This window comes from Fukomys damarensis, unplaced genomic scaffold (genome assembly GCF_012274545.1).
Source record: "Fukomys damarensis isolate Sample0158 unplaced genomic scaffold, DMR_v1.0_HiC HiC_scaffold_19, whole genome shotgun sequence".
Classification (NCBI taxonomy): domain Eukaryota; kingdom Metazoa; phylum Chordata; class Mammalia; order Rodentia; family Bathyergidae; genus Fukomys; species Fukomys damarensis.
Window position 1 is genome coordinate 26,753,354 of NW_022900931.1, and position 22,100 is coordinate 26,775,453.

Consider the following 22,100-nt stretch of genomic DNA (forward strand, 5'->3'; position numbering starts at 1 on the left):
ACCATAAAAACCAAATAAAATGCAGAATCCATAGGGAAATTTTGGGAGGGAGGTTAAGTTTAGTATCTCGATTGTGGTGATGGTATCGCTGTTTAAAATCATCAAAAGGTCGCCAGGGTTGGCATAGGCCTGGAATTCCAGTGCTCAGGAGGCTGAGGCAGGAGCATTGCTGTGAGTTCAAGGCCAGTCTGGGCTACGTAGTGAGTTCAAGTCCAACCAGAACTACATAGTGAGACCCTGTTTCATCCCCTCCCCAAATCATAAAATGGTATACATTAAATATGTAGAATTACCAGTGATATGGCTTATACCTCAAAAAAGCTTCAAAAGATGAATTAAAAAAAAAAAAACTAAAAAGTGATTTTGAGGACAAAATGACAGAGACTCCGCAAACATTATTGTCATCAGAGCTGTCCCAACACTCTGCTGTTCAGATGTCTGTGGGTGCAAGGACAGCTTGTTCTGGAGCGTGAGCAGCGGGAAGGCTCCCCTGCTAAGAGCCGGAGCCCTGTGGTGATACGCAGTGATGGCTTGTAAATTTTCTAGGAGGTTCAAGTAAGACACCCCAAGAATTGTCAACAACTACTGCTTTATAACAACTACCCAAAGTATCAGGGACTTAGAAATGAGAAAGTAAAGTTCAACCCAAGATCTGGTTGGGTGGGTGGTGATTCACCCTACCTTGGAAATGGTCTGCTCAAAGTGGCCACTTGTTAAAGAGGGAGAGAGTGCAATCCCAGTGTCCTGGCAGGCGAAGGCAGCAAGATCGCAAGTTTGAGACCAGCCTGGGTAACACTGCAACTTAGCAAGATTCGGTCTCCAAGTTAAAGCAGGCTGGGGATGTAGCTCAGTGCAAGGGCCCTGGGTTCAGCACACACACACACACACACACACACACACACACACACACACACAGAGCAGAATGAACAGATGCTTCTGAGGACACTTGAGCTCCCTTTTGCTCTGCTGCTGCTCAGCCGTGGGCTGTGCTGAGTGATTTCCAGATTTCCCAGAGAGGCTGGGTGGAAGTGATGAGAAGTTTTGGAGTATCCACAAGCCACCAGCTCTGAAGTCCCCATGTAGGGCCATCCCAGGTCGCTGCACTGCTTGGCAGGGTCTGTGCTTGGGGTCCCCCGCCCATTTGCATGTAAGAGCAAAGTGACACTGTCTTGGGATGCTGCAGCCTTGGACTCAGGGAAGGCCCCTGAGGATGGAGGGCACCACCTCAACACCATAGTGGTGCATGGATGGAGGAAGGAATGAACGGAAGAGTCTTTCTGAGTAAAACTCACGGAAACTGCACCCTGCTGGCTCAGCGGGGACTTTGTCCCTCCTCCACTGTCACGTAACTGTGGGTTGCCAGAGCTCACATATTTGTTTTGCCTTCTTTTCTGTGCTTGTTTCTTTAAAAAATAAAATTCTGTAAACCTAGTTGCATTTTTATTTTGTTGACTTTTTCATAGCCTTTTGGGGAGAGGTAGATGAGGAGGAATCAAGCAAACAGAAGTCAGAGCTTCCCTCCCAACCCTGCCTGGCTCCATCACCCTTCTGCCTCCCTGGCTGCCTCCCGCAGCCTGGGCCGAGGATGTGCATCGGCCTCCATGCCCTGGCCCTGTCCTGCAGGCGGAGCAGGGAAAACAGCGGTTTATGCTTTGTTCACACAGTACCATTCTGGAGCTGCCCCAGGCTGTCTGCTGAAAGTGAGTAAATCCTACGTCTCACTCTCACTGTGCTCTGGCTTCGTTGCAGAGCTGGGGCAGGCGTGAGGACTGAACCTGCTTTAAATTCAGAGAAATGCAGAAATGGCAGTGCCAAATGCACCTTGCTGACTCGTTCCAGGGCTGCTTTGGCTTTCGCCCTGTACACATTCACCTCCAGAGCGAGTGGAGAGCAGGTCCTCCGTGTTTCCAACGGGAAGCCGTGCAGTGTATAAACCCCAGGTGACCCTGGGCCCAGTGACAAGGAACTCCGCTTGCTGACCTTAGTTCCTGGGCAGCTTGTGGATTTGGATCTGTGCTGCAGGAAGGAGCTTAGGTCCCAGCCACATTGCAGTCTTTTGTGCGTCGCCTTCCTGTTCTTCAGGTCACAGCCAGGGGTTATGAATTCTGCAGGGTCCCCGGGGCTCTGCTGTGACAGCGAGTCCTTCCTGCCCTGCGGCTCTGCAGGTCCTATGAGCTCTGCCACTGCTGTCCTAACTCTGCGCAGATCTCATCAGGGCTTGGTTATGCGACTCTGCCCAGCATGTACTATAGCTGCTTGGAAGGATAACACAGTAGTCTTTTTGGTCTGAGTCTGTTTTATGTCACTATAAGAGAATAACTAAGACTGGGGAATTTAGAAACAGTAAAATCTATTTGGCTATGCTTCCGAGGCTGGGAAGGCCAAGGGTGGCTTTGTGCTGTGTCGTGCATGGTGGAAGGTGAAACAGCAAGAAAGCGCAGGAGAGCAAGAGGGAGCCAGGGCCAAGCTTGCTTTGCCACAGGCTCTCTCAGAGCGGTGAAGCCACTCTGACCCAATCGTTACCTCACACAGGAGGGAGCGGTTCTGCTAAAGGCCCCTTGGCGTGGGGCAGTGAGGGCTGAAGCACCAGCTGCACTCTGAGGGGCATCTCTCTCTCTTTTTTTTTTAAGGTACTGGGGATCAAACTCAGGTCCTTGCACTTGTGAGGGAGGCAGTGGCACTACTGAACTAAATCCCCAGCCCTGAGGGGCACATCAGACATAGAAGCACCACACACCTCTGTGGAGTGCAGTGTGTAGGATGGGCTCGTGAGCGCTTGTCGGATGGGTGAGTGAGTGGTGGTGGAGGATATCCAGAGCTCAAGTTTCCGTTAAGCCTTCTGCTGTTGTGTTAGCCGCAGGCTCGGGCTGAGGATGCAGCCCTTTGTTTCTCTCGGTCTGTCTACATGGACCCTCGGATTGCAGTTCCTTTCACACCAGGTGCCCTCAGCATGGCACAGCTGCCTCCCCTTGGCCTCTGAGAAGGGGTTCTGCGGGCTTGGTGCTGGAGTGTGGGCTGGTGAGGTTGGCGGTGCTGACCCTGCGGAGGGTTCCTGCCAATGGGACCTGGCGGGTCTCTTCCAAAGCTGCCTCTGCCTGATGAGCATGAGCCCCAGAGCTTCCCTGGCCCTGCTCATGCGAGGCTTGGAAGAGGGAGGTTCTGAAGCCTGGCTTTCCATTCCTGTCAGGAGACCGTGTTGCTTTTACTAAACCATGGGACTTTGTAAGGCTGTACTGCAGTCATTTGTATTAAAATAGAATGTTTTTGCTTTAGATTTCTTCACAGTCCTCTGTAGAGATCACAGCAATAAGAAGCATAGTGTGCAGGAAACACAGTGCATGTCTCAATCCCTCCACTCCTGGACTAGGTGCAGTGTGTTCAGTTCCTTTACTCTGGTGTGTGTGTGTGTGTGTGTGTGTGTGTGTGTGTGTGTGTGTGTGCGTGTTTCACAGCTGAAGAAAATAAGTTCATATTAAGCAATTTCATATCTTAAGCCTTCTGTGATGTGGCAGGCACCACAGAAAATCATGAGGACTCAGAAAAGAGTCAATCATGTTTCCTGACTTCAAGGGACTTACCCGCTAGATACAGTGTAGGGTTGGATAAACTGGTGTGTGCAAGGCATCCTGGGAAGGAGGAGAGCCACCCACTTGCCACATGCCCACCAGAGTGAGCTGGTGGAGAGTGAGGGAAGAGGTGAGTGCCACAGGGAAGGCCCAGTTTGAGTTGAACCTAAAAGGTGAGTAGTAATTCACTTAGCACAGATGAGAGGAAAGTTACGGAGAATAGCGGTGTGGACAAAGGCTCAGAAATGAGAAAACAGTTTGAAGGAGTTGGAAAGCAGGTAGAGCCAATGTCCGGCATTCCGGCTAAACCCTAGCCCTAAGCATGCACAGAATCCAGGGGTGGGGGAGGAAGTGAGTCTGGGGAAGAATTATGGTCACATCCTAAAGGGTCTCGAATGCCAGGCCTACGGCTGGGGCTTTGGGGTTTGTGTGTGTGACAGAGGGTAGATATTTTTGCTGAAGAATTCCAAGTAAATGAGTGGAAAGGCAGGGATTTGTTGCTCTGAGATCTTTGCTGCCAGTCCTGGCAAGCCCATTCTCTTCTGCCTCCTGCACTGTTTTCCTTCTCTGAGCAGATCATCCCGGAGTGTCTGCTGGATGCCGTCTTGTTTTGTTGAGCCCACTCTTCCTTGTCATGTTGACCTAAACCTAGGTAGTCACTCATGGTTTTAGCTGTCTCCAGCACTAGGACTGGTGGTTGTTTTAGAAGGCTCTTGACTGCTGGTGTGTGAGGGGAGAAAACCAGTGGGGTTATTCCCAGAAGCACTGCCAGGCTTTGTGTTTCCAACTCAGTATTTCTGGAGCACTTTATAGCAGGCTTTGTAAAGATTTAGATGAAAATCAGCTTATGGATTCCTTCCTAATTGGCTTGGCCAGGTTTAGTGTGTTCTTGGTCAGGCCAACCTGGTTTCTATTAGGCAGCACATTGAGGATTTCCGGTGCTGTTCTTATCTGAAGGAAGGTTTGCTGTTTTTAGAAAGAAATCTGGGTGTAGGTGAAGGCTCCCATCATTGTGGCAGATCACTGTGGCAGTGACCCCAGAGGGGCTGGCATCTGACGTGCAACACTTCCGGCCTTTGCCTGAAAGAGCAACACTAGAGTGGTTTTATGTATACTTTTTCCTCCCTAAGATTAAAACAAACCTTGCTATTTGTTTTTGCTTCTTTGGACTAAACCCTGCCAATGCTCAGAATGCCCTCTAGCTGCAGGGCACAGCTTTTTCGGGCCAGGATACCCTGAAGTAACAGCAGAGGGGGGACAGGAATGCTGTGTCACTGCGGGCCCAGTGTCACTCTTGGCTACACCACTCTCCCAAGGTTGTCCAGGGCTCACCATGTGGACTCCTGTGGCCAGGGAAGAAGGCCTGGCTTTCAGCTGTGGGACCAGAATAGTTGATGGGAAGTATTAGCATAAAGCTGTCCCCAGAAGAGGACTAGTTGGTAGAAGAGAGAAAGAGAGCTGTGTCTGGAGTTTGTGAAGGTAAGAAATCAGATGGAGCATGCTCCTAGAGGACAGCATTTCCTTACTGCCTCTGGAGTCCTGCAAACGAAGAGGAGGGGGAAGTCCCATGTCCCTTGTAGTCCAGGGCGGATGTTGGATTACTGGGTGCATGCGAGGCCATGCTGCGCATATTTTTGATCACTCCGAAATACACTGCGCCTTTCCTACCTCACCAGCTCCATTCCAAGCCCTTCCTGGGCCTCCGCAGAATTATACAACTATGCTTCAGGAAGCTCGTGATAAGAATGTTTGCTCTGTTGAGCTGAGCTCATTAGCATCAGGATCAACTTTGAGCTCCAGAAATAGCAATACCCCCATATATGTACTTAAATACAGACATGCACTTTACAGGTTTTACAAAATTGATACAACTTCTGTTTTGCTTTCTTTGTTTATTCTATCCCCCTTTACCTGCTCTGCCCTTATCCCTACCCTGTCTCCAAAGTGAATTCCTCTGCAAAGTGTCATTTAAAAGATACAGTAAACTGCATTTGAAACTGGCTCCCAGGGCTTGTGTTTGAAGTTTCTTTGCCTCTCCCACCCCATTGGCCAGCTGAGCAGTCAGTACCAGGGCCCAGGCTTGACTGCTGGGTGGGCAGCAGTGTCAGATCACTGTGGTTGCTTGCTGGAAGCCTGGGGAAACTGGTCAGGAGGACAGCAGTTGGGAGATGTTGGGGGGTGCAGTTCCTGCCACATGACCATCGCAGACTGCCACGCACCCTGGCTCACGTTGCTTCTGCAGCCCAGCCTGCTCTCTGCAGTTCAATTTTCAGCAAGCTGCCAGCCAGTCTTTGCAGACAGTGCTTGGGGGCCATGAACAGAGCTATCCTTAGGCCCCACCCACAGCGGACTTTAGCTCTGTCGCTCTCCTCTGTCTCTGGCACATTTTCTCTCTCTCTCAGAAAAAGAAAAAAGGAAAACCCATTTTTCCACCTTTGTTCATCTTTATGTCCCCCCTCGAAACTAGCTCCTGGAAGGCAGGACCAGACCTTTGCCTCCTTAAGTACTTGGCACAGTGTCTGCCATTGAGAGAATGCCCCACAAGCTTGTGATGAATGAATACACTTTCCAAAGAAAGGCACGGACTACAGCTGTGGCAAGAAGAGTCCACATTTGGGAGGTGTTTCTCTAAAGTTTCATCAAGAGTTGGCAGACTGTGGCCTATGGGTCAAATCCAGCTTGCTTTTATTTGTTGCTTTTGTAAATAAAGTTTTATTGGAGCACAGCCAAGCCCACCTGTTGATATGTTGTCTCGGGCTGCTCTTGAGTTGTTGCCACAATTCTGTGCAGTCCACAAACCCTAAAACACCTACTGTCTGGCCCTTTGCTGAGTAAGTTTGCCGATCTCTTAGTAGAGGAAGAGGGTTGTTGACTGGAGGTAGAGGAAGCCTGAAAGGAAAGAGTCATAATCCCTGCTTCTCGTTTGCGTTGGCTCCTGACTGTGCCCACTCCAGAGCTTTGCTCCCAAGTGACAGCATGGCCTGATGGCGGAAGGTACTGAGAAGGGAAGGCCCACGGGAGTGGTGCAGGAGCAAATCGGGCCCTGGGGAGAGAGACCGAGGGCCACAGTGCAAGGCAGATTTAATCCAGCACCTGCTTCTTCCGGTGACACCTCTTGTGCTGCTTTTTCTCCTAGTCATCCAGTTCGGTTTTGTTACTCTCTTTGTGGCCTCCTTTCCTCTGGCGCCTGTGTTTGCCCTTCTCAACAATGTCATCGAAGTGCGGCTTGATGCGAAAAAGTTTATCACAGAGCTGAGACGGCCGGATGCTGTGAGAACCAAAGATATTGGTATGTCAACCACTTGGAGGCCACAGGCCCTCGTCCCACCTTGCGGGTGGCTTTTCCCACCAGTTCCCTTGCACTGCTCAGGAATGAGGGCTGGGAAAGCTGTGGTCTCCTTGCATCTTTGTGTTCTTCATCCTCACATCCTTGGATGGATGAGGGAACCTCTGGAGGCTGCCTGATCCATCCTCCCTTGTACCCCTAACTTGCACACAGAAGGGCACTGAAGTCTTTGCAGACAAGCCCGCTCAGGTGCCCAGCCAGCCTGCCCTGGTAACTTGTCCACAGAATGTCTCCCCAAGCTGTTGTCTTGTTACTGGGGGACTGGGGACAGGAGTGATCACCCTCTTTTCTGTCTTACAGGAATTTGGTTTGACATTCTCTCCGGAATCGGCAAGTTCTCTGTGATCATCAACGTAAGTATACACCCTACTCGGGACACCGGGCTCTGTGGGCGGTGCTCCCGTCTGAGTTGAGCTCTTCAAAGCAGGAAACCACCCTCTGTCATCTCTAGCCTTTTCCATTTGCAGTGCTATTTAAGCTACCCCCTGGCTAAGGGGCGGGCCCGCCTTGTAGCTCATCATGAGGTCCCCAGAGCTGTGCGAGTTTTTACATTTCACTGAAAAGTAAGTGAAAGAAAGGTAATTATCTATCAGAATGCATTCCTAATAGTCAAAATCCAATCTTTCTTCAGAGCCAAGAATAATGAGAAAAGAATTCTACGTATCTGGCCATCTCCTTTCTTTCTCTGGAGTTAAATAATACCTGGAGTATTGCCCAGGCTGCAGTTCCTAATTACTGTCCTCCAGCTGTCAGTGTAAAGCCTTAATTATCCCCACGGAGTGCGGTGGTATAGGTTGGGACAAGAAGGATGACCGCCTCATCTTGTGTGACCTTAGTGGCCCTGTTGGATGTGGCCACCTTGCAGAGGAAATCTTGCCAGACGCTGGCCAGTAGCCCTTTGTTTTGCATTCTGGACCTCCTATCCTACATCCCAAGAAAATATCAATCAGTTTGGTTCACTTCAGGAGAGCCACAGCCTAGGTTCCTTTCAGAGGGAAGCATTAATTCTTGATCTGGCCTGGTTCCCTGCTAAGAAAATAGAACGGACTGGACAAGTCTGGGGAGAAACAGAGAAATTTAGTTCCTTGTGTTTGGAAGGTTCTAGCACTGGAAGCACACATCTTACACTTAGAAAGTAATGTTTGGAACACATGTTAGTAGTTACTCTCCTTCGTGTCCACTAGAAAAGAAGCCCTCTGTGTTAGCCACTCCAACTAGAACACAGAACCAAGGGGGGTATTACCTTACTGTCTTCTCTGAGCCTTGTTTACTCACCTGTAAAGTGGGACCCAGGAACAGTACTCAGCAAACTGAATTGTTCTGGAAACTAAAGGGGATGCAGGGGACATCAGCAAGTTCTCGTGGTTACTATACGTGTGCTCTTCATTCTCAAATATGGTCACGGCCAGCCACAGTCCCACCACATTCAGAAAACAGTATCTTTGTGACATTTTTAAGGGTCTTTAATTGTTGGTGCAGACTACAGTATAAACACCTGTCAAAAAGATTGACGATTTTCTTTGTAGAAAGCACCTCCACATTCAGATATGCAATCACTCACTGGCCACATTGTTTGCTCCGTGGACATTTATAGAGCACTTAGATGTGCCAGATGCTGTGTGAAGTCTGGCTGGCTCCAGATAGCAGTATTTCCTCCCTTCTCTGGATCTCACTTTTCCTAAGGGAAAATGGATAAAAGAACAACTTCTATTCCATGCCGTGCTAGAATGTGCTGAGAAAGGATGATCAAGTCGAGGGAACCATGAACTCCTACTCCTGGTCTTCTCGTGCCCATGGAGTGGATGGATGTTCATCATGGCTGTTTCAATTCCTTGCCTGTTGCTCTGTGTGACATTTTTGTCACAACAGGTGATTTCCCCCAGAACACTTTGCACTCTGACAACCACAGTGTCCATTCAGATAGCTCAGAGGTAGATTCGTCCTTCTAGTACACACTGGTCCAGGTTGACTTAGCCCCTACTGCTGTCCTCATTGCAGTCCCCTGTCTTGGCTGCCACCACACAGATCACAGATGGAAAGCCAGGAGACGTGTGCATGTGCTTCTGTGAGCCACAGCAGCCCCTCTTAACAGAAAGCCCAAGAGCGGAAGACCCTGGTCAGGTGCCGCCCGCCCCCTCTGGACAGTGTCCACTCTGACTGTGCCTCGTGCTTGTGATTCTGTCCCTTAGGCGTTCGTCATTGCCGTCACCTCCGACTTCATCCCCCGCCTGGTGTACCAGTACTCCTACAGTCACAACGGGACTCTGCATGGCTTTGTGAACCACACACTCTCCTTCTTCAATGTCAGCCAGCTGAAGGAGGGGACGCAGCCAGAGAACTCACAGTTCGACCAGGAGGTTCACTTCTGCAGGTACAGTGACCTGGAGGAGGAGGGCTGTGGAGGACCGGAGCAGCAGAGTGAAATAGTTATCCAGATGACCTGGAGTTACATCATTCTCCTGTCCCTCCTTCTCCTGCTCCTCTCCAGCAGTTGTTAGAAATTGACTGGGAAGCATCAGCAGATATTCATCAGCGCCTTGTGGTAGATGCTTTGGAACAGGCTGGGAACTATGTAGCTTTGCCCTCATTGAAAGGGATGGAAAGGGCCAGGTGGCAGAAAGCATGTGGACAGGAGCACGGTGGATGTGCAGAGGAGGCTATAATCACAGGGACACTTTCTGGGGGGGGGGCTGTGGGAAGTCAGAGGACAGGAAGGGAGACTATTCCACAAGGGGCCAAGGCATGGTGGTGGGGAGGAATTTGGGGTGTTAGATAAGCATTTTGGGGCCAGGCCATGTGGTTAACACAGAGGATGCTTGGAAGATAATAATGGTGAAGGATGTAGGAGATACAATATATACTGAAAATCCTAGAATAGCCTAAGCCTAGATGTTGCTGACTTTGGTATGATGGAGTACACAAAGGGGAGGCTTCAGAATCTGATGGGAATTTTAATGTGATGCAATAGCAAGATACTGGCCCTTTTAATGTCATGGATTGGGAGGATAAAAGGCGGTTTAGGAAAATTGATGCGACCGCAGAGAGGAAGGTGGACAGCAGCAGTGGAACCGTGGTATAAGACACAGACAATTCTGGGCAGAGACCATGGTGACAGGAAAAATTAAGAGAAAGGGAGGACATGAGCTAATTAATACAATGTACTGCAAATCTGGAGACAGGAGACACAGGAGTGAGGCTGAAAAAAGGAACATTTCAGAGTCTGGCAACTAGGAAATTGTAGTTTCATCGAAAGGGATGGGGGAGATGCTAAGAGAACCGAATCCTATGGTGCATATGATGTCTGATGAATCTGACTTCAGTTGCGTTCATGACAGTGGAGAAGCTAAGGGACAATCTAACTCCTAGACATGCTAAACTGGAAATCTGGAGAGAGGTAGGGGGTGTGATCACACAAGGGCCTCTGAAACCAAGAAACAGAAAACCCCTTACTGTTATCCCAGAAGGGCAAATAAAGACAGGAGTACAGGGGCTTATTTTATCCTTTTGTGGCTGGTTGAGTGATGTGCCTAAAAAGACCTTGGTCAGAGGTCTTCACAACAATGACAAATGCACAGGAAAGATATTGTGGCACCAGAATAAAGCCTTCTCAGACCACCTCAGCAGCATCTTATGTAGAATCTGCCAATGCCCCATCAGAGAGGTGCTGGTTTTCCTTGTGTTTATGGCAGCAATGATTTCGTATGTCTGTCTGTCCTGCTTCTCTGCCTGGGACAGCTTGGCACACAGGGTCAGCCACAGTGAGACAGTGGCTAGGTTCAGATTCAGTAATCTGAGACTGTGGGAGAGAGAAAATGGTGTTGCCTTCCCAGCTCCGATGTCACCAGTCCACGATGCACCGGTCTGTGATGAAGCTAAAAGAGTGTCCTGGTCTTAGGGTAACATCAGAGTTTGACTCGAGACAACCAGTAGAAGATGAAAGAGCAGAGACCAGACCAAGAATCGATGAATAAATTTACCCATCAGTTTGTGTAAGCCTAGATGTCTCAGGTTTTTAACATCTGGCCCGATCATAGGCAGGTTTTCCACTGGACTGTGTACTGCTGGGGACCCCTCCTATCTGGCTGGCTGTGCTGCTGGAGTTCGGTCTGTGGATCCACAGCACAGAGGGGCTCCTCCAGTAGGGGCTGTGAGGCTACTCACCACTTTCAGTAAACAGTAGGCATTGAAAAGTGAGAGTTATAAAAATCATTTTTCCTTTTCCTTTTTTATTGGTGGGTTTTATTTTAGCCATTCATACATGTACATAACATCGTTTGAACATTTTCACCACCTCCTCTGTCACCCCTCACCCATCCCAGTTTCCTATTGGGGGTTTCAATGTGTGTGATTATTTTGCTCATATCCCTTTCCCCTAGTACCTGCTCTTACTCCTTCTCCCTCCTCTTACTTGCTAACAGAACATATCTATAAGCAGAAATGATCACAGAAATCATCAGGTCGCAACTCCCCATTCTACAAAAAAAGAAACAAATAAACCGAGGCTCTCCATGTTGAGGGGTTCTGTAAGATTATGGAAGCTCCTGGTGAGAGTTCCTCACTACAATTCATATCACTCCAAGAGCACGGCCTCCACTCCCGAGAGAGGCAGACACAGGGCCAGCACGATTTGTGCAGGCCAGCGAGGCTGGTGCTAGTGGTGTCTCTAGTTGCTCTAGCAGTGCATGTCTGTCATAGCACCAGGGTCTGACCTTGCTCCTGGCTGTCAGATCTCCCCATGGCACCTCTGAGTGGCTTACCAGATTAGTGGGTCAGACTAGCTTGGACAGAAAGGAATTTTGATGGCCCCAAATTCGAAGTGGAGTGTAGGTCTAATTTTAGACAAGGCTTCATCCAATCAACTTGGTCCACCCAAGTGCAGCCTTTCTCTGTTACCCAGCTGCAGCTCATCCCACGCTGACTGCATTGTCAACTTATGATGTCTTGTCAGTTGTGGTGAGAGTCCACGGCACATAGGTAGTACTCGGCTAAAACAAATGTCCTAGGACCACAGGGCATCTTGATGAACACGGGTCCAATCCAGCTTTCCTGTGTCTCCCACTGCACTTCCAGGTAGCAGTGAAGCCCCAGAAGTCTTCTCTCTGTCGTTCATACAAGTAGGTGGGATCATGGGTACATACATAGGAAATACACTTTAACTCTAGGCTTCTGCCAAGAACATTTATCAGCAGAATGTGAATCATCCTAAGATCAAACTAAAACCACTCTTGGAGCATTCATCCCTTCCCTGACTCTCAGTGCTGGTGAGGATTCCAGGTTCATATGCAAATGCCCTGAGACCCCACTACAGGTTCGCCATTGGCTGTATCATAAAGAACAAGAGGTAGTACAGTGCCCTCCCCCAGAAATCTAGAGGATGGAGATGAGTAGGTGAGCGAGCAATTAAAATACGGCTTTAATAGTTGGCAGTTGGGTATGGGCAGGGAGCTATGAGAGCTCTGAGGATGGGGAGGAGGCTCTGTACCAACCCCAGGTGGGAGGTGGCTTCCAGGGCCAGAACCTTGAAGAATGAGGAGGCCCTGGGGGTCCTCCTGTGGAACACCCCCCCCCGCAACTGTGTGGCTGAGCCCCATGGGTGACTGGCTGCTGAGCCCTTGGGGGTGGGGATGGTGGGAGGGGAGAGGGAGGAGGGGCAGAGGCTATAACAGAAAGGCTGTGAGAAGCAGCGACGACCCCACAGCTAGCCCCAGAGCCAGTGTTTTTTATAATTGCTTCCGTGGTGGAAAATGAAGTTTGTCCTGATTTTCTGGGAACTCGATGACCCTTCTTATTCTTAGCTTTCGGTGACCTCTGGAGATAAATGTAGCCAACTAAGACTGAGGTCTTGTGCTGTAACCCTAGCCTTGCCAGGGAGAGAGAGAGGTGTCTTAAAAATAGAAATAAAAGTTAGGACAAGTCTCTGGCTGCCCATTTGAGATTTTGAGATGCATTTTCAGCATTTTTAGAGTAACGCTGGCCTCAGCTATCAGAGTGCTGCCGCAGAACTGCCCCATCGTAAACAGTCCTGAAGTGTCAAGCTGCTGGCACGACTAGTGACCATTTGGGAGGGTCAAAGGCCACCACTTCCTGGAGGACAGACAGTGGCCAGCCTCTCGGCTCACCAGGAAGTGACCAGAGAGCTCACTGTGCCAGGGCCTGGGTGGTGATGTGGTCTCACAGCTCTACTCACTCCAGGAGCCTAATGGGGGGCCCCCATCTGGAGGAGTGGAGCCCCCAGAAACAGCATCCTCAGTTGGCTCTTGCTGAGCTCTCCCCAGGGACTCCCCTGCCCCAAGGTGCTGAGAAATAGCTTTGAAGAGGCCGCTTCCCTCCCAGCCCATGGCTGCCTCCCACCTGTTCCAGCACCAGAGAGGGCGTCAGCTTTTCCAGGTGCTGGCATTCCTGGTCTTTACCAGCCACTGGACTGACAGGTTCTCATTAGTTCCTAATTGCTTGAACTGTTTCCCTTTGCTAAAGGCCAATTTCAGACGGCAGTTTGAAGTCATTCAGATGGCCTAAAATATCGTATGTTGTTGTACTTAGCATGAATATGACATTCATTTCCCTTGGGGCTACTGCAAAGCTTTCCTACACACCTCTGTTTGCAGCTCAGAGGCATGGAATAACTGACTCCTTGTATAACTTAACACCTCCTCCAAAAGGAAAACCCGTGCTGACGGACGGTGACCAGCTCCACCTCTCTGCTTTGGCGCCCCCCTCCCTGTTTGATTTTGCATTAATGAATCCTGGCGGCTGCCACTGTCTTTTGTCACCTGCAGCGAGGCTCTGGTGAGGAATGAGGGCATCTGAGGTGTGAGTGCCTCTCTCCTCTCTGTGCCTCTGTTTCCTCATCTGTGAAAATAAGGACTTTGGAATAACAAAGCTCCAGAGATTCTTTTCTGCTTAAAAAAATCTTAAGAACCCATGTAATATATTAATCTCTACCTGTGAAAATTCTGAGCATTACAGGCAGCCACTCCAGCTCTGTGCGTCTGCACCCTAGCCCTGCCCATCCCTAGAATCTTCCCGATTGTAACTGGGGTGGTGAATGTGTGGGAAGGTTTCCCCAGCATCTTCATGCACTAACATAATACAAACTTGTAGAATCTTTAAAGTAATTTTTCTCAGGCCTGTTCTGTAATGATAAATGTAGTTTGAATTAACAGAAACCTTATTTGTTTAGGTAATGTCTAAATTCAACTTAGGTGATAATGATTTTTCATAGTTAGAAGATATTTCTATAATTTTAAACCCAAATTCCAATGTCAGCTTTTGTAGCAGTTTTGCTTATTATATGGGAGTCTGTCCTAGGTGAGACTGTAGTTTTGCTCCTAGAAACTCAGTACAGAAATGTATTCTGGTCAACTGAATATTGTTGCTATTCTTTTAAAATTATGACCATCTTTATTATGAAAGTATTCTGTGATACATGTTCATAAATGATAAAGAAAGGCTCTCTTCTCAGTCCATACCCCAGTCATCATCTCCCAGGAGAAATCACTGTATCCATTTTCCATGGGAGACTTCAGAAATCCCACTCACAAAGATTGCCTTACTAGTCCGTGTCTTTCTCTAACATTCCATGTGCCTACCACACATAAACAGATTCCTTTGTATTCCTTCATTCATGGGGGTGAGAGGGTCTGTGCATGCATTAAGTTCTCCATGTGTTTTCTTTGTCATTCGACACACACACACACACACACACACACACACACACACGTACATGTATTCCTTTGCTCGTGAGGGTGAGGGCCCAGGTGTGCACCTTGTATGTCGTCAGCACTGTGCCGTGCATTGCGTTGGTCCCATGGTATAGACTAGAAAGCTGAGGATCGTAGATGTGGAGCAACTTCCTCAGGGTCTGTCCGTTAATAAGACAGCCACTCTAGGCTCACACTTGGGTTTCAGACCCTCTACTTGTCTCCTAATTGAAAATCTCTCTTAGAAGACTCAGAGAACTCTCAAAATTGTTAAAGAGCAAAGAAAATAACAGACTGGAAGGGTGCAGGTAAAGTCTAGGAATATCCCCCAAATTATACCCCGATGGTCAATCTCATTCTCTTTGGGTCACAGCCATAGGTACAGGAAACTGACTTGATGAGGGGAGTTCACTGGGTGCTGTAGCCCCTCCTGGAGTCCTGGGCTCCCCCAGCCAGGGGAGTGGGTCAGATGTTGTAGGGCCTTTGAGTTGCTGCTGGGAATGGACCCCCCGAGAAGCCTCAGGGCCTCCTCCCATCCATGTGAGCAGAGCCTACTTTGTGCCGTTGACCGGGTGTGGCTCTGAGAACTCCGGCAGCTGTGTGGGTCCTCATCTGGGATGTGAGTGCTCAGAAACCCCGAGGAGGCAGCGGGAGCTGGGGGTGACAGTCTGTATGCCCCATCCTCCTTTGACAAAAGTGTGCCTCGTAAGCTATCTTCAGTAAAAAGAGAAAAAATAGCAGCTCTGGGTTAGCATTCCTTCTCTAAAAATCCAATCCGGAAATGCTCTGAACTCTGAGACTATGTCAGTGCTGACCTTATGTGAGAGGTAGAAAATTCTGCACCATGAAACCTTTTTCACACATAAAATTATTAAAAATGTATAAAAGGAACTTCAGGCTATGTGTTTAAAATGAGTAAGATGTGTAAAAATAAATGTTGTATTTAAACTTGAGTTTCACCCCCAAGATATCTCATTATGTATAAAAAATATTCCATTTATGTCTATAAAAATGGAAAAAAATCTGAAATCTGAAAAAAACCTTGGTCCTGGGAGTGTCAGAAATGGGACATTCAGCCTGTGTTGACTGAGTTCTGATATGCCAGGGAGTATTCCAAATTCTGTACACTGGTATTTTTCTTCATAACTACTCTGTTAGGAAGTTTGGACCCATTTTATAGATGAGAACATGGGGTATGATGAATGTGAGGTATAAGAGGACTGTGTTACTTAGTTTTCTATCACTACTCCAGACACCTGAGATAATCAACTTGCGTAGAGTGAAGGTGGATTTGAGCTTGCAGTTTGGAGATTCGCCTCCATGGCTCACGGGCCTCCTGGCTCCTGGCCTTTGGTGAAGCAGTGCATGGGGTGGGAGGGTGTGACACAGCAGGGCCGCTTGCTCTGCAGCCACGGAGCAGAGAAGAGGGGGACCGGGGCCCCACAGCCTCCTTCAGGGACGTGTCTCTGAGGACCCAAACATCCCGCTGGGCATTGCCTCCTCACGGCATCATGCTGGGGACCAGGCCTCTACTACTTGGGTGACACACAGGAGGACACCTGTGTGAAGAACGCACAGCCAGAGCGGGGACAGCAGCACTCACACTCTGCTCTTCTGACTCAGCGGCACTGTGAACATTTCTCAACGCTCGGGCTCGGGGCCGGGCATAGAAATAAAAACAAACAACACAGACCGTTATCGAAGCGGGGAAACAATTAAGTTCATTAGCCACCTGTCTTCTATGAATGTTTCAGTTCTTAACGCTAATTATCTCTGTTTAATTAGTGTTTTCTAGTTACTTAGTGAAAACATTTGATTAGCCTATTCTTCGGGTGAAATTTTTGAAAATGATGAAATATGAATTTAGGTTGGCATGTAAACAACCAGTTATTCACTTGGCTGGTGGGTGATAACTGGAATTGGTGTTTTTCAGTGATGAATCATGGTTCATTAGTGGATTGATTAGGAAATCACTTTCATGAATTGCAAACAACATTTCATGGGTACTAGCATAGTATAGGCTGGTCTAAAGTTGAGTACAGCAAGGATAAGTGTTTTGTGTAATTTTTATTTTAGTAATATATGTGTACACCATCAATACAAAATATATTTCTTAATGTAGGTCATAGTTTTTTAAAAGCTAGATTTAGGAAGAAAAATGTGAACAGATGCAACATTCATTAAGTGGCTCACTATTCTTTTCTGCAGTATGGTTTCCCCTTTAGTATCTAGCAGAGCCATCCCTGGCTTATCTGCTTCAAGGTATTTTCAGGGAGAACTTTCTGGACAGATCTTTGCGTTACTCTTTCCCCAGAGCATCGATTAGATGGATGTGCCTGTTAGATTCAAAACATGTTTTGGACACTTAGACAGGGCAAAGTGACATTTCCAAAAGCTGTGGTAAGTTAGCAGCAGAGGTGGAACCAGCATCAGATTATTTATGGATTCTTTTCAGACTGGAAAAAAGCGGAGTGAGCAATGGCTGTTATACTGAGGTCAGTGAGCAGCTGTTCCTTCGTAGACGGAGTTAGAGAAGGGGAGAAATGGACTTTCATTGCAGCCAGAGGGATTGGGCTGAACTCGGGGAGGGATGTCCCCGTGGCCAGGGGTGTGGGTGTATGTATGTGTGTGTGTGAGTGTGTGTGCATGTGCGGGTGTGCACACGACCTCTGGAGGTTTCCAGAGCAGAGAGCTCAGCTGTCCCTGGCCATTGCCCCCTCTCTGGAGACAGCAGGAGGGCAGTGAGCCGTGCCTTTTCCCACCAGGACACCCCTACTCATTTGGCCACCCTGTCCCCACCCCCGGCAGGGATCTTCTAGACCTGGCGGTGTTTCTGTCCCAGCCACGGATGGATGTGATTAATCTCACGGTGCTCTGTTGGGCTGCAGTCAGCTTCGCTTTTCACCCGGATGTCAAACCAAGCCCACAGCAGCTGTGATCAGCTGTTGGAAGGGGAGTTGGGTCCGGAGTGGGAGGCCCTTGGCTTCTTGCCGAGTGCTCACTGAGGGCTGAGCGGCCGCCATTCAGTTTGACTCCTCTTGCTGAGCCTCCTGCCATGCCATTTTCTCTCACCACGACTCTCTCGTTTGTCCTCCTCTTCTCTCATCTCTCCTTGGACAGTTGGGAGTCACCATGTTTTCGTACAGGTGTTTTAGGGCAACAGCTGTACTCAGTGCAGAGAAGGGGCCCAAAAAGCTTGCACACTGCTGCTGGCAGGCACTGCGTGCATTCAGCTGGAGTCACCTCCCTTTGCCTGGTCTAACTGGCCACGAGACCTGGACCAAGAAGCCACATGTCTCCGACCCTGAAGTTCCTGCTGTCATGTGGGGGTAACAGTGCCTGCCTGAGTGTGTGTTGTGAAAAATAAAAGGAGAGATGTCCAAAAAAGCACTTTGCTTGGGATCAACATGGAGTCCATGTTTGGAGTGTGGTGGTTTCCCTCACTGGTCTTCCGTGGAGAGTGCGCTTGCCTGCCTCCCTCAGCCCCCGCCCTCCTACTGATGGCCTGATGTCACTGGGGCTCATTTTGCTTTTACTGAGTATCAAATATTTGTTGAATTCCATAGAGGAGATAATTCTATGAAGGGGCAAAGCTCAGATACCAGCCCTTGTCATTCTTCCAGGTTTAGAAAAACATGAGTCTGAGAAATCGAGCTAGTTTTAAAATGAGTCATTCCAGAAGAGGGGTAGAATGGCCAGTGTGAGGGAAAACCCGAGGCTTCTCAGTGGGTCTGGAGAAAGAGGCACAGGCTCTGTTAGGCGCTGACATTTTGCTTTTTAGATCATGTGGTCAGGCCTAATAAAGCAGAGAGCTGCTCCCGCCCAGGCTAGCCGGCCTGGGCTGCATCAGTCTTCTTCAGGTTCAGCACTGCAGTCGGGGAACCAGGCCAGGCCCCAGATGACTGGAATCCCAAAGCAGCTGGCTCTGGGGAAGCCGGGGTGACTTGTGTTGCCTGCAGGTTCACGTGGCCCTCAGGCTGCTACAGGGCAGGATAGGGTGGTGAGGGTCTCCCTGCCCTTTGAGAGTCTGCAGACTAATGTGACCCAGGGTGATCCCACTGCACTGGGTTACTTTCAGGGCCTCTGGATTCCTGACACCTGAGAAAGTTGTGGAGATGTTAAGAGAGACAAGGAAAAGGCACTTCCAGACTGACTTTAGGGTTTTTGGATTTTGATCCTTTTACTCTGTGGGGTTTTGCTGGTTGGGCCATAGATTTCCCCTTCTTTCCTCTACTTCCAGAGTCTGAAAGCCAAGTGCTTGCGGGCTGTTTGAACCCTTGGGTTTTGACCCCAGAGAAGTCCCACTAATTCCTCTGTCTCCTCCTGGTCTTAACATCACGCTTCTCATTGGGCAGGTTCAAGGATTACCGAGAGCCGCCCTGGGCACCGAACCCATATGAGTTTTCCAAACAGTACTGGTCCGTTCTGTCTGCCCGACTGGCTTTCGTCATAATCTTCCAGGTGAGTTGTGCAGACAGGAGTGGCCAGCTTGGGTCTGGGCCACTCTGGTTTTTATGCACATTATTACAGTATCCACGGAGAACTAGTTTCAAGCCCCTCAGACACTAAAACCCAGGGTTGTTCAAATCTCTCATGTAAAACGGTGTAGTATTTGCACATAGTCTGTTCACATCCCCTCCTGAGTGCTTTAAAATATTTCTAGATTACTGGTAATACCCAATCCAGCATAAATTCTGTGTAATAAGTGTTGTAGTGTGTTATTTAGGGAACAACAAGAAAGAAGCCTGCACATGTTCAGCACAGCTGTAATTTGGCTTTCTGGTACATGTGATCCATGACTTGTGGAGTCTGAGGATGCGGAACTTGTGGATGTGGGGTCAGCTTACTCTGGCACAGGCGCCTGTCCTTCCCCAGTGAAGCAGGACTCCCGAGGGGGCTTCTGTTAGTGGATGGACTTTGCTGAAAGAGAATAAAGCACAGGGTAAGGTTACTGGACAGATGTGGAGCATGCTGCAGGCTGGGGACACTTTGCATTCTACTCCGAGATGAAGAAAGGAGAACGGAAGTGGGCTGAAACCAGAGTCTCAGCTGCCGTAGGACAAACAGCCCAGCTCGGGTTCTGCACCGCTTTTCTTGCGCTCTCAGGACCCTCCTTTGTCAGTGTTGGTGGTGGCTGTTGGGAAGGGCCCAGAGCCCTCTGGGAATGAATGGCAACCTGAGCCCGATCCCTGTCTGTGACAAGAGCAGCTCCAGTTGCGCCCCTGAGATTCTCCCGGGTCCAGGCCCCCAGTTCCCACTCGGGGTCCTGACGCCCTTTGAGCAGACCAGAGCACAAGCCCGGGCCCTTTTCTCTTCACGTCCCTCAGGCTTTTGTATTCCTCGAAGGCAGGTCTCTGGGGAGCTCTAAAGTATCCTGCCCGACCCCAGCCCAGGAAGAAGAGAAGCCCATGGGCTCGTCTTTCCCCCAAAGAAGGCGGCCGTTCTCCCCTGCAGAGATGGGGTGATATGCTTGAAAAGGTGCTCAGACCCCCTGGGCCCTGCCTGCAAGCTCCTCTCTCTCCCACATGTCACATGTCACGGGCACTCGCTGCGGGAGGTGGAGGAAGGCCTGGGCCTGGGCCCAGCGAAGCAGCTCTCCAGCTCCTGCGGTGCTGGGGCACCTCTGGAAGCAGTAACGGGTCCCCAAAGTCTTTCCCAGCCCTCCCTAGGCGCCCGTGAGGTTCGGGGACTTGGACACAGCCTGGTGTCTCAGAGAGCAGCAGACACACAAGTGTGTGACCAGAGCCTGAGAACGACTGGAGGAGAATGCGGAGTAGATGATGGTGAAAGGAAAGGGAGTACGTTTTGGGCCATGCCTGCCCCTGTGGCATTCAAGCAAATGGAAACTGTTCTGGGAGAAAGATATCCTTGCCCTCCTGTGTATGTGCAGGGAGCGGGCAGCAAACCTCAGAGGTGCCCGCTGCGAGCTAACGCCAGGGTGCCCGATGCTCAGTGCCGCAGCATGGCTGCGGTGAACAGAGGCAGAACAGTAGAAAGGGAGTAGGAGGCATGTTCGGCGGAGGCCAGGGGTCAGCATAAATGCCAGCGTGCTGTCTCTGTTGTAGAAGAGAGAAGTGGCTGGAGAGAGGAAACAGTAACTCCATAGCTGCAGCTGCAGAGGCTGCCTGCCAGGACCTGTGGAGTTGCAGTGCATGAGGCTTCGGGCCAGGGAGCAGGAGGGGGCACCTGAGGACCGTCTGAGGCAGGAGGGGAGGGCAGCACTACAGGCCACACTGGAGGGAAGCAAGGACAGTGTCTGGGGCAGTCTCACAAGTGCCGGGCACCCTTGAAGACGTCTGACCTTACAGCAGTGCTAGGCCGGCGGGAGGGTCACCCGTTCCGCCAGGGGCGCCCTTCATCCAGGGACACCGAGTGGTGGGGCAGGGATGAGCATGGACTTCTTCAGGGTGACTGGCCTCACTGCCCCTAACGGGCCGGAGTGGACAATGGCCTGCTAATGGCCACCAAGTCTCAAAGGGCCTTGGCCCCAGGTCAGGCCCCGCCCAGCCCCTCTCCTTTGCTTTCCACAGAACCTGGTGATGTTCCTGAGCGTCCTTGTGGACTGGATGATCCCAGACATCCCCACGGACATCAGCGACCAGATCAAGAAAGAGAAGAGTTTGTTGGTGGACTTCTTCCTGAAAGAGGAGCATGAGAAGCTCCGGCTCACTGATGAGCCGGCCCCGAGGAGCCAGGGAGCCCAGGACGGCAGCAGGAGGAGCCGCGCAGCCAGCTCAGCTCCCTCGGGCCTGAGCCTACCTGGCAGCAGGGCTTCTTCTGGCTCCCAGCACACCAACGTCTGAGCAGCCCCAGCCCGGCCACAGGGGGCGCTGCAGTGGCTGGCACAGGGCCCTGGCTGCAAATCCCCACCCAGCGGTGGCAGACCTGTGGCACACAGCCACCTGTTCCGTATCACAAAAGCTCTGAAAGGTTTGTTCACTGCAAGCCGAGCTCACTCCTCCCTCCGCCGGGGTCCAGCTTGGGAGTGGCTCAGAAGCGAAGTGTCTGAAAATAGAGAAAGGGACATTAAGAGCGAGTGAGTGCTAGGAGGAGGAGCCTTGAGTCGCTTCTCTGAAACCTCAAGCTTAAGATTCTCTTAGTCCCTTCCTGAGCTGTGACCTTCTGCGGGATTGGCACCTTCTTGGGTCTCTGTCCCAGTCCCAGAGTCCCCAGGCACCAGGCGCTTTCTCCCCATGTTCTCCCTCTTCGCTGTGGATCCAGGTGACCACAGGCTGTGTGAGAAGTACAGGCAGTCCCCGTCCCAGCCCCACTGTAAGTGACTCCACGTCCTCCCTATCACCCCAGACACCCCTCTGAGCCACTGGAAGCTGGGCACTCATGGGCCTTGGTGGATACAAAGTCCTGAGTGTGCAGACACTGGACACGGTGGTGAGGACCAGGTCCAGCCTGGGCTGGTCTCCAGCTCATGTCACGGGGGCCCCTGGGGCTGGTGCAACCAACTGTCGTTTTATGCAGATTTAAAATAAA

The 22,100-nt window shown here is 50.1% G+C and overlaps 1 protein-coding gene across 1 annotated transcript in view; it reads left to right on the forward strand.

Moving 5' to 3' along the window:
* The window catches only part of Ano2 (anoctamin 2), a 283,786-nt gene extending 261,686 nt beyond the window's left edge, over positions 1-22,100 (forward strand). The window contains exons 20-24 of the mRNA XM_010611608.2: positions 6,703-6,855; positions 7,213-7,265; positions 9,102-9,283; positions 18,968-19,073; positions 21,143-22,100. Coding sequence (XP_010609910.1) covers positions 6,703-6,855; positions 7,213-7,265; positions 9,102-9,283; positions 18,968-19,073; positions 21,143-21,415 — 767 coding nt within the window. The 3' untranslated portion in view covers positions 21,416-22,100. The remainder of the gene's footprint in view (positions 1-6,702; positions 6,856-7,212; positions 7,266-9,101; positions 9,284-18,967; positions 19,074-21,142) is intronic.